The sequence below is a fragment of the Cannabis sativa genome, chromosome 4 (genome assembly GCF_029168945.1).
Source record: "Cannabis sativa cultivar Pink pepper isolate KNU-18-1 chromosome 4, ASM2916894v1, whole genome shotgun sequence".
NCBI classification, from domain to species: Eukaryota; Viridiplantae; Streptophyta; class Magnoliopsida; order Rosales; family Cannabaceae; genus Cannabis; species Cannabis sativa.
Window position 1 is genome coordinate 67911327 of NC_083604.1, and position 12854 is coordinate 67924180.

General features: G+C 34.8%; 1 protein-coding gene across 1 annotated transcript; it reads right to left on the reverse strand.

Moving 5' to 3' along the window:
* Positions 1-6159: 6159 nt before the first annotated feature.
* On the reverse strand, positions 6160-8488 carry LOC115712644 (L-type lectin-domain containing receptor kinase IX.1-like). The gene has a single exon (XM_030640951.2). The coding sequence runs from the start codon at positions 8275-8277 to the stop codon at positions 6331-6333; it is 1947 nt and encodes a 648-aa protein (XP_030496811.2). The 5' UTR covers positions 8278-8488; the 3' UTR covers positions 6160-6330.
* Positions 8489-12854: the final 4366 nt, after the last annotated feature.

The following is a 12854-nucleotide window of genomic DNA, read 5'->3' on the forward strand; positions in this document are numbered from 1 at the left end:
CCCCATAGGTCTGTGTGTATAAGTTCTAAGGGCTGTGAGGCATGGGAAACTAATATGGGGAATGGTTGTTTGTGGCTTTTGCCTAATTGGCAAGCTTTACAGAATGGAAGCTGCTGTATAGTGCCTGTGTGAGGTATGTTGTGGAGAACTTTACTCAAGACAGTGTGGGAGGGATACCCCAGTTTGTTATGCCAATTAGTAACATTTGAGTTATGACATACAGTATTGACATTAGGAGAGTAATTTGACATATCAGAAGAGTCATTTTTATTCATAGTGACATTGTTACAGCAGTAAGGAGATGATACAATATCAGAAAAAAAAATGACTAGAACAAACTAAAGCTGAGGGATTACACACAGAATTGATTTGTTGTTTGAGGGTGGGTCTTGAGTATTCTTCAAGCACGTACAGTCCATCTTTAAGTGTTCCCTTGAGTAGTACCTTCCCAGTGTGCTTGTCCTTGACAAAGCAACATGTTTAATGAAATTCAAGAAACACATAATTATCATGAGTTAGTTGAGACACACTGACCAAATTTTTGGTAATTGAAGGGACATGAAGTACTGAATTTAATTTGAGAGGGAAAGAATTGAAAGACTTTAAAGAAGTGGATCCAATGTGAGAAATGGATAGTTTCTTACCATCTCCAACAGCTAAGCCTTCATTACCCGTGTATGTAGCAGCTGTCTCAAGATTATCAGTGCCCGAAGTGACATGGTTGATTGCACCAGTGTCAACAAACCAACACGAATCATCTCCAAAGTCAGGCAAGAATGTCGAGGCATAGGCTTGGGGATCATACTCGACTTCTTGCTCAGTAAGATAAGCACGGGGAGTGGACTGATTATTAGTGCCAGGCTTGGGAGGCACCCAATTTCTGTCGAATCGATAGTGACACACGGGTGCAGTGTGCCCAAATCGAAGACATATTTGGCACAGTGGGCGATTGTGCTGAGTTGAGCCACGATAACCTCCTCTAGTAGGATTCTTGGTTGCAGGAGGACGATAGGGAACGTTTCTTGAACCAGATACGGCAATGTTAGCTTGAAGCTTCATGCTAAGATCTGCAACAGAGTTGTGATGATCGATTCTACTTTCATGAGCAAGAAGTAGCGATTGAACTTCCTCAAACGTGAGATCATCACTACGCGCGGTGATGCCGGAGACGACAGAGTCGTATTCAGGGCCCAGACCGTTTAGTAGTTGTAAGATCAGATCTTGATCTGGAATAGGAGAACCGGCTATGGCCAAGGAATCTGCAATAGACTGGACCTTGTCACTGAAGTCAGAGATGGATTGTCCTCCTTTCCGAAGCGTAGAAAACTGGCTTTTGAGTTGAAGAAGACGAGCCTTTGATTGGCTTGAGAATCTCTGTTCTAAGGCACGCCAAACAGAGTGAGAGGAGGTGAAGTTTGCAACTGAAGCCAAGACCGCTTCTGTCATGGAGGCACGCAACCAAGAGAGGAGTAATTGATCTTGACGCTTCCATTGATGAAGCATAGGATTTGGTTCACCAGAGACCAGCTGAGCAGGTGGGGGAATTCCTGCAAGAAGAATCTCGTCAAGATCATGGCCAATCACAGTGGGGAGAACCTGTGATTTCCAAGAAAGGAAGTTAGATCTATCGAGTTTAACAGTAAGAGTGGACATGAGAGAGTGAGAGAAAGGATTGTTCATCTGTGTCGAACGCTCGACGGCAGCCTGAGTAAGGGCCGTGTTCGTGGAAGGAGCTCTGGGAGGAACCGGTTGGCCTGTGGACGATGACTCCATTGAAGACGTTAGTCAAAGGCGACTGATACCATGTGAGAGCTATAGGCAAAGGCCTTGCGAGTTGCAGAGAAAAGAAAACAAAGAACAGATGAACAGAATTGCTAAAAGCTTAGATTCATTAATGAATGCAGGGTATATATACAAAGTCTTTACAGAGAAACAGTTGAAACAACCATAACAGAAAGTCAGCTAGACCCAACTAACTAACTGACACTTGTACACTTAAGAACCGGTAATAACAACATTTACAAGTCTTGACAATTCAATTTTTGAGCTACTTTACTAAGTTGTAATCATCTTCTATAAATATACAAACTATCTCAAAACTCATAAAACACTTGGTTTCTCCTTGGTCTTCTAGGGCCGAATGTAGCGAGAGAAAGGTAAGGTGTGTGTGTTGAGTGTATTTTTTTTTTTCTGAAATAAGAGAATAACTTAAAATGTTCTTTTAATTAAATCCTTTCCGCCCAATATAACTTAGATAATTATGGAATTAATTCCACTAACTAAATAATTACAATAACAAAGGACCAATATACTATTTACTTCTCGGTTGTAATTTAATAACTTAGGTGTAAAATAGTTAAAAACTTAAATAAATACGATATTCTAAATGTCTAACTATTTTTCCAGCAACTACACCGTATTTAAGTGACTTTAATGGCTAAATCATCACATTTTATTATTACCGAGTATAAAATATAAAATTTCATATATAGTATAATAATATACTTAAAATTTAAATATATCACCATAATTATAAAAATAATAATTTAAAGCCTATTTCTAATAATATGCTATAATTATCTACTAATTCATGTAATAAAGTTAGCGGTCATTACACATAGGCACTTTGCGTCCTCACTAGATTTTTCTACTTATATCATCCAACTGTATTTGGATGAATGGTCCCTGGGATTTGTTCTTCCTTCATACAATTCCATTTGAGACATTCTAAAGTGCTCCAGCAGCTGTGCATCTATGATTTTGTGTCCTCTTCTTTCGAGTCAAACACAGTTTCATTTTGTTGTCTAAGATCTTTTCTGTAAGCTTTGTTAACTTTTTAATTTTACGCTCCAATCATTGAGTTTTAGCATCGGTCCATTCTCTTCCGCAAATGCAATCATTAATATGGTTTCTTAGGTAGTCTCTGTGAGGTCTGGCTTTCTCAGTTTAGACCTTTTCTATTTATTTGGCATTTAGTCTCCTCGAAAGATCATTTGTGGAAAGATTTTCACTTTTATCGTCTGATGGCAGATACACCTCTTCGACATCATCACTTCAACTAACAAAATCATCACATCAATTTGTATCCTTTTGGGCAGTAGGCTTCTTGGTTTTTGCATCAAATTTATCTTTCTGCGTAGCTCTGGCTCTAGAATCAGTTTGTTCATCTTGCCTTGAGGCATGATTTTCTTTTTTTTTTCTTTTGAGGTTGGCTGATAGATTTGAATTTCTTTTGCTGTTCAGCTTGGGCAGCCTTCTTTAAAGTTCCACCTACTTTCCTTTTTCTTTTATCCTTATGAGGATCATAGGTTCCAAGATTTTTAGGATCAACTTTCTTGGTAGTGTTATATTTTGGAGCTGTATGATTGGTTGTGCCTACAGTGGTCAGTGCTTTGATTACGACCTCCATTGTTTCTATTTTCTCGTGTGTGAACAAAGAAAATTACTCTTGCAACGATAATTTATCCTCCACTATTTTCAATTTTCTGGCCATGGTGACCATATGATTTGACTCGTTTGGATCACCCTCCTTTTCGGCATCATTATCAGTAGGCATATATTGATGATCATCCTCAAGTGTATCTTGATGATCATCTCCAAGATCATCAGAATCATTCTCTCTTGATTCATCGTCTTCAGCCATAGGATCTTTAGGGATAGGTTTCTTACTGGTTTGATCCTTTTTGTGGCGACTGGTCGCCTCAGTTGGATCTTCAGCATCTCTCGTCTTAGGATTGGGATCAGGATCACCCTTTTTAGGGTCAGTATAGTGAAGATCAAACTGAGTTTGGGTGAGTACCATAATTACTGAATGTAATCTTGGATGGTATCATTACTTTCATCAACTCTCAATGAAAGCACTAAAATATTTACCAAGATTTTAGAAAATGAATTATTTAATTTAGAGATAAAGAAAATGTGATTAAAAGAATCAAATATGAAGACAACACTCAGAATTTTTACATGATTGGGGCGCTAATGAGTCTTAGTCCATGAGTCTATATTATTATGAGATAGACTGGAATAGCCTAAAGGATTACAATGAATATGAACACTCTATTCTATTCTCAAGTTTGCGAGTCAAGAAATTCTAACCCTTTGCATGAAGAATTTAATGAATATTTAAAGAGTAATAGAGGTTGTACTCAGTTACACTTTCCCTATAATGGGGAGTTTACAAATAATACATAGATTTAGGCTTATCTGACGAAGTCCAATTCATGAGGCAATGTGTGTATGCTGATTTGGCATTTTGATCACGGTCATAGCTATTGTTATCATGTCCTATAATTTTGGGTAATTAATTATGCATTGATTATTGATCTTTAATTATGTAGTTTTCTATGTTAATTTAATATTATTCTCTTTTTGAGATTTAAGGAAAATAATTTCCTTATTTTTTACAAAACAATAATGGGAAACTATAACTGCCATCCAGCACATGCTAGATGATTCTTCTAGATACAGGGAGTTAAGATCCTTCTAGATATGAATTAGCCTTGGCAGAAGCTCGCCCAAGCGAGAAATGTGTTTGTTTCTCAAAAGTCCAGATTGGTATTCGACCCAATTCATATCATTTAGGCCCACTGAGGGGCTTCAAGCTTTAATTTAGAATCTGCGTGCCCCTCGGTGGAAACATGGATAACAAGTCCAATGTGCTTCATGTGATTCTACCTTGGTTAATTGCGGCCATAAATATGATTTATGTATGGTTTTACTTTATGTGATTATAATTAAGGCTTTTATCTAGATTGTGAGATTTATAACTCGAGATGGGAACTTTCAAACAATCAAATGTCGGGTAGATCAACTTAGGTGGTGTGAGATCGAGAGATAAGTATTCACTTAGGTAACCGAGATAATTCTAAATTGTGAAATTGAGAGGTTGAATATTTAGGGTTGTTTCTAGAGTGAGACTTAATGAAGGTAAGGTATAATGGTTGTATAGAGATATAGACTATTATTCGCTTACACATTCTTTATGCAACACTCGAGAGAGGGAATAAAGATACAATATTGCTCTAAGTTCTTGAAAATATTAGGATAAACTAGGCACATTAATGATTAAAATAATAGTTGTATTAGGGTGAAATCGAAACCTTGACAATTATTTTTATCTGTTTATTCTCAATTTTATTTTGTTATTTTTTTTTATCTTTGTTAGTTAATTTTAATTTCTTGAACCTATTCAAAATCGATTGCTTAAATAAATTAATATTCACTATAATTAATTGTTTTAATTATTTTTAATCTTAGTGGACGATATCAGTGACTTGGCCGCTTTATTACTTGTGGATCTGTGCACTTATAAGCATATACATATAAAATTTGCAACAAGTTTTTATGGCTGTTGTCAGAGATTAAGAAATTTTAATTTTTAAATTAATATAGTAAAGAAAATATTGAATTTTAATCTAAGCTTGCTTTTTTTCAGTTGTTTACTAATCTTTTATTTTCTAGTTATTGTTGTTTAAGGGGCTACGAGTTAGATCATGAAAAATAAAGTGTATGATGGAAGTAAATCAAATTGTGTCACTGATGGTGCAAATGTCTTTGTTAACTAATCAAATCAATAGTCTTACTGAAAGCAAAGGGATTTGAAGTTAATAGTTGGTATATATGATTGAAATTTATAACTCTAATACTTTTGTGGATGAATAATGTCGATATTCCAATGAGAACTACAATTTTACGCCCATCCACAACTTTCTTAACTACTATCATCCAGACCTACGAAACCATGAGCACTTTTCATATGCTAATAATATGAAGAGGGGTGCTACCGTCAACCTTCTATTGCAATCTTTTAGTCAATCTCCGTGTCCAAAAACACATATTGATTTTTTTTTTTTTAAATTTTTCTTCATGGCGGTGTTCGTTATGCTTACAACATCATCTTTGAAATTTTTTTAAAATTTTCGAATAATTTTCAATACCAAAAATATATTTGAAGTTTTTTGAATAGTAAACTGGAATATTAAGAACTTTATTTTCAGTATTGTAAACTATTCGAATATTTTAAAAAATTTACAAGGATAATACTATAATTATATCAGATACCTATGAAAAAAAATTTGAAAAAAATATTCAAGTATGTGATTTTAGACATAAAGATTGACTAAAAAGTTGTAATAAAAAATTGTAATTAACAGAAAAAAATAGAAAAATGTTTTCGCAACACTTAAGAATTATTAAAGATTTTTGTTGTCGAGTTCAAGATAATGGTAGATCAATACAAAACTCGTCTTAACAATATTGAGATTTATTGCACAATACTAGTGCCTAATTAATTTGAAACAGGTAAAGCTATAATACTAGTGCCTAATTAATTTAACGACCATCCACTTCAAGGCTTGTAGTTATCAAAGGTTCACCAGAACTAAGTGAGTGTGTAGGTATTTGGTACACAGCAACAGGCATCTTTGCTGGAAGATTGGGCAAAGCAGCCTCCAATTTCAGAACTTGAAGTGCTTGCCTTATAGTTGGCCTAAAGTTTCGATCTGGGTGAGCACACCACAACCCAACAATCATCAAAGTCTCCACTTGTTCTTGGTCAGAACCTATATGAAGCCTCTCTTCCATTGCCAAAGCAAGCTCACCTTTCCCATAAAGATCCCAAACCCACTCCACCAATCCCATTTCTGTAACGGTTTCAATTGGACTGCTTGCTCTCTTCCCAGTAGCGATTTCCAAGGCCACCACTCCAAAGCTATAGACATCGGACTCTTTACTAGCTTTCCCTGTACTAACATACTCGGGAGCCAAGTAGCCTAATGTTCCAACCAACCCTGTTGTTTGAGGACCGAGCTCGTGGTCCATAAGCCGAGCTAACCCGAAATCACCAAGTTTGACATTAAAGCAAGAATCTAGCATTACATTGCTTGATTTGATATCTCGGTGAACCACACATTGCTCCCACTCTTCATGAAGATAGAGCAAAGCAGAGGCTATTCCAAGAGAAATCTTGTATCTTACAGCCCAAGTTAGAGGACTTCTTCGACCAAAGAGGTGAGAATCAAGGCTCCCATTTGGCATGAACTCATAGACGAGTATAAACTCACTTTTATCATGACACCATCCAATGAGTTGCACCAAATTTCGGTGTCTCAAACTGCTAATGACCTTAACCTCTGTCAAGTACTCTTTCTTCCCCTGTTTTGAGCCTCGTGAAATTTTCTTAACGGCCACCACCATATCTATATCTCTTAAATAACCTCTATAAACGGCTCCAAATCCTCCTTCTCCTAACTTCCTCTCATTCGAGAAGTTGTTCGTTGCTGAAGCTAAATCTTCGTATGAAAACCTTCTTGGTACTCCTGCTCCTCTTTCGAGATCATAGTTAATCGATGTCAAGTTTTGAGCCTCTGCTTCTCCCCTGTGCTTTTTCCGCTTTATCAATACTAAAAATACTATAATAAGTCCCACTCCTGCTATAGAAACAGCTCCTGAAACTGTTAAGCCAACAATCCACCTACCCTTTTGAGTGAATCGGCTACTTCTCTCCTTCACTACCAAACTTGAGCTAAACTCCCATGAGTGAAGAACATGTCGTTCTACGAAATGGCTTGTTGCAGCTGAGAAACCAACAGTGACTCGTTCGGGAAGAATCTTCATCAAGTCTATTCGGTAAGAAAGGCTTGTGTTCTCTGCCTTAGTAGAAGTGGTTCTGTAAGACCAAACGACACTCAAATTCTTAGTATTGGCATTATAAGTAATCAAAGCATCAGCAATGTCACTACTGTGGTAGCTAGCGTTCCAAGGAGTGAAGGTAGCAGAAGCTATGGAGTTGTTGTTGATCCCCACATGTCCAACAGAAGGATCCCATTCCGGATTTGGGAAGGAATCGAATTCAACCGTAACAATCTGATTGTTGGAGGAATCACTAGTGGTGGTGTTGAAAAGGCCAAGAAAGCCACCAGCGGAATTTGGAGGGATTTGGTACCCGACTGGGGCGAGGAAGAAGGCAAGGCCGGCCGCGTAAATGGGCCGGCCCCGGGTGTCTACGGTGAATGAAAAACGAGAAGTGAAGTTGGTGAGGCGTTTGGTGTGGGCGTCCCAAAGGCGTAGAGGCTCTGCCGAGATGACTCGGCCGGTACGACATAGGTAATTTACGTCGTTAAATTCAACGGCTCCTACTGATGATGCTGCGTCTCCTTCGTAAACAACTCTTGGGTCGTTTGGGACAAACCGAGTTATTTTAAAGTTAATTGAATGAGATGTGATTGGAAGACAGAACAAGATGAGAAAGGGAAAGAGGGTAGCTGCTGCTGCTGCCATTGATAACGTGATTGAGATAGTATGATATAATCTGCACTCTCTATATACTCATAATAATTTAGACCAAAAAAAATATGAAAAATGACAAAAAAGAAAGACTTGACTTTTAGTATGGCGATTTTTATGATGAATAATAACATTCACTGTAGCATAATTCTTAAAATAAAAAATAATAAGGAGAAATTATTATTTATTTATTTATTTGATAACAATAATTTTTAGAAATGTTTTAGTTGCCTCTAAGTTAAAAAAGAAAATTAAAACTTAGTTATTTTCAATTATCCCAAAACAGGGAATATGTTTTTGGCCAAACTAACTTTTTTTTTCTTTTTTTATCACAAAAATACTCTCTTATCTTCTTTTTTTTTTTTTTTTTTTTTTTTTTTATATATATATATAATAACTTAATGTATTTCAAAAAATTATTTTATACAAAAACTACATTGAAGGAATATAAATATATTGATGAAATAAATTGTAAGTATTTTGGCCATAAAAAATTAGTTTGACCAAACCAGCTTATAGTAATATTTTATATTTTGGGCTGAGTCGAAAAAGAGTTAAAATATAATTTTAGTGCCAAATAGACCTAGAGTAGTTATAATGTATTTTTCCTCCCTTGCTGAGGGAAAAGTAGTATGAGGTTCTCTCCTTATAATATGGTTGATCGTTATCTACACTGCAGAGTATGTACTATGTACAAACCTTGTTCACCTAATTTGATATGACATTGCCTTAAAAAAGAAAAGGAAATAAAATCAGTAATATATTATGGCAGGTAAACATGTAATTAATTTTGTATAAGAAATTAAACAAAGACTGAAAGAGTTAGTGAATAAGGACGTATTAAGTAAGTACACCAGATTTCGATAAATTGGGATTTTTATATGTGAAGGTTGACATTAATCAGTGTAATCAAATGAAAATGGAAACGTTTTGAACAAGATATAGGTCATTTTGTGATCTTAAGTTCCTTTTGTTCAAAAATAAAATACAAATAATAATGAATGTCCCTCTCACAGTATGTAAGTTTATGTAATCAGTCGTATCGTAATCGTAATTAACTGTAGTAATTAATCAAGTATACATCCTTAATGAATAAAAAATAAGGTAGTACGTACGGCTAGTTAGTGTGTAGTGTATTTAACTATATAAATTAGTATGATTTCAAAAAACTATATAAATTAGTATTATCATTTTGTCGAAAGTCATAGGAATGAGTCCTCTCCATACAAATTTCACGTCTTGTGGTGTTTCGCTTGTGTCTTGTAGCGTTGCTCACACCCAAAAAAGTAGTAAATTACCAACCATATAATTTAATGGTGTGCAAAAAGTCATTCAATTCAATTACAATCGAGAGATCTAATGCTAACTGATCCAATAGAATCGAATATCCAATCATAATTGGATCAGATCAGATGAAAATTTTGAAAATCCAATCGGATCGGTTGTTGAATGTCACATCCAATCCAATAGATAACCAACCAAACCGATCCAATTATCATATAATGAATTTTATAAATTTTGAAAATCCAATCGGATCAGTTGTTGGATTGGGTCAAAATCTATTAGATGTGATTCAATAAACACCCCTACTGCAAAGTACAAATATCCAATATGTACAAGAGAAAGTAATTAGTAATAACTGAGTTGTTATTAGCAACAAAATAATAATAATAATAATAATAATAATAATAAAGTCAAATCAATGTAACATACACAATGTTGGAATAAGAATAAAATATCTTTTCTATGTTTGGTAAAGGTTTTAATTTTTTTATGTTGAGCACCCACCGATTTTATTTTGGGAAATTATCTCATAGGCTATTTTTTTAATTTTTTTTTTTAAATTTACGGTTTGGGTTTCTAAAATGGTTGCAGCGCTAGTTGTAATAGAAAATTCTATACGATTTTTTGTTGCAATTTAGGTTGCAGGGTTAGTTGCAATAGGAGTTTCTATATAGAATTCCGTAAAAATATATATATATATATAAAAAAAAAACTGATTTGAAGTGTAAAAAAAAAAAAACCCCTTTTATTTTTCCACATTATGGGGTTCAAATAAAATCCATCCAAAAGGTTGTTTAAAAAAAATTGTCATGATAAAGTACAACAATTTAATTAAATAAATGGGTCTCTCTTTAATGGATGTAGTCACTCAGTTAGGGGGTTGTAGTTCTCGTAGAAAAAAAAATTATACATATTACTTTATATTTATTAAATATGTTAATAAAAAAAAATATTGTTATTGGGTATCAGTAGTGTTTAGTACCTTCTAGACGTGTTGTCTTGTGATTGGTTAGTGATATTCTTTAAAAGTTATTATATTAAACTATATGTGACCCGATACTTAATTAGATCAATAACAATATTGACAAATACGAGGGTGCTAGACACCACTAGTGTCTTTTAGCATTTCTAAAATTATATATATAATTAATAATTAGCCCCAAATTAATCTTTTCACAATTTATTAGAATTTGTGATTTGAGGAATGAGGTTCCATCTCAAAACTAATTCGTAATAGAAAGAGTAGCTCATTCATCTTATATATGACAATTTATTTTCACACATTAACAATGTGGGACTAACTCTAATACACTCTCTTCACGTTTGGGCTTGAAAAGTGTGGGTATAACGAACAACCTTTAAAAGACTACATGGTCGAATGTGACATTTGAAAGAATCTCACAAGGTCAAATATTGAGAAATTTGTAGGTGTATTAAGTTGAGAAGTACCTTTTTTTTTGTATCCATTAATAAAAAAATACCCTCATATTATGTTTCATTAAAATCTACTAATTTTTACGAGTGAGTTGTCTAATTTATCCTTGCCCTCCACCTAAGTGTAGCACATGATTTATATTAATGTAAGGGGTATAATGAAGACATCATTTATAAAAGGGGAAATTTCATTTTTAATGCTTAAAAAAATACCTTTTAACAAAATTTAGACTCATAATTAATTTATACAATTTAATGCTATTGTTTTCAATTTTTACCTAAAAGGCCCCCCTTTCATTTTCCTTCTCTCTTTGTCTCTTTCTCTTCCTCACTCTCTTTCCCTCAAACTCAGGCAGACCACCAACCACCACCATATACTATCGATAACCTATCGATAAATCTCATCGATAAACTATCGATAACCTATCGATAACCTATCGATAAATGTAATAAAAAAAATCCAATAAAAAAAATAAACACGAAGATGAAGAGGGAGACAGAGGTTCGGGGCCTCTGGGTTTTTCGATGCTTGAGTGCTATGGAGGTCCGACCAGTCTTGGGCCTCTGGGTTTCGTCTGGGTTTTTAGATAGATGAAGAGGTTCGGTGGTGGAGGAAAGGATGTTCGGTAGTGGTGGTTGGGTGGTCTTGGTGCCTGGGTCTGGTTGGTCTCGGTGGTGCGAGGAAGAAGAAGATAGAGTGAGGAAGAGAAAGAGACAGAGAGAGAGAAGGAAAATGAAAGGGAGGGTAGTTTGGGTAAAAATTGAAAATAATAGCATTTGATTGTATAAATTAATTAGGAGTCTAAATTTTGTTAGAGGGTGTTTTTTTAAGCATTAAAAATGAAATTTCCCTATAAAAGTGGGTATATTTTAAAGAATATAAAAATGAAGGTAAAAATGAAAACTAATAAAGTAAAGTGGGTATACAATGCAATTTACACTTAGGGAAATTTATGGATTTTGAAACAGGCCAAATACCCCAACACTAGAAACTGGCACACATTGGCCAAAATGACCCAAATAGAGGTTAAAGGGAAGATAGCGAAGACCCAAATAGAGGTTAAAGGGAAGATAGCGAAAGTTTTTAAGTTTGGCTTGTCTTTTTGGACGAGCGGCATTTTGGGCTCATAACGGATCACAAGAGGCTCTGATACCATGTTAGAATTTAGGATAAGATGAATGAGGTTTCATCTCAAAATCAATTGACAATGGGAGGAGTAGCTCATTTGTCTTATATATGATAGTTTATTTCCACACATTAGCAATGTGAGACTAACTCTAATATTTTCTCTCCTCATCTTACTAATTCTCCCTCGATTAGTGCTTTCCCTTGGTATTTGTATTCAAATCTTTCATCCTAGTGCAAGATTTTTATTTAAGGGTTTTGAAATACCCTTTGCATGTATCTTTACGATGGTGGCTGGAAGTTCTCGGGATCTTTCCTCCCACAGATGCCACCTCACTTCAGTGAAAGCTTTGGTTAAGGGACTTGCAGTTTTTCTATATCAAGATACTCTATTCTGTTAAATTTTGAAAAGGTTCCACCGATCTTTCATTCTGATCTCTGCTAGAGAAGGCTCAATGTTTATTCATATTTAGGATACTCACTACAAATAATATAGTTATTAGGGGTGGGACTATTACTGACACAATCCACACCTAATAAGATAATTATAATTGAGATATATATATAACAAAATAAATATATTGTTCTAATTTCTGAAATATATATAATTAGACTCATAAGCACGAATTGTCAGCCTTAATTGGTCTCTACTACTATAGAAAATAAACAGCTTTGTTGCCGAGGTCTATTACAAAATATCGAAATTCATTATTTGAATCCACGTATT

What these genes read in the sequence shown, in the direction of transcription:
- LOC115712644 (XM_030640951.2), bottom strand. Translation starts at nt 8,277, where the DNA reads ATGGCAGCAGCAGCAGCTACCCTCTTTCCCTTTCTCATCTTGTTCTGT.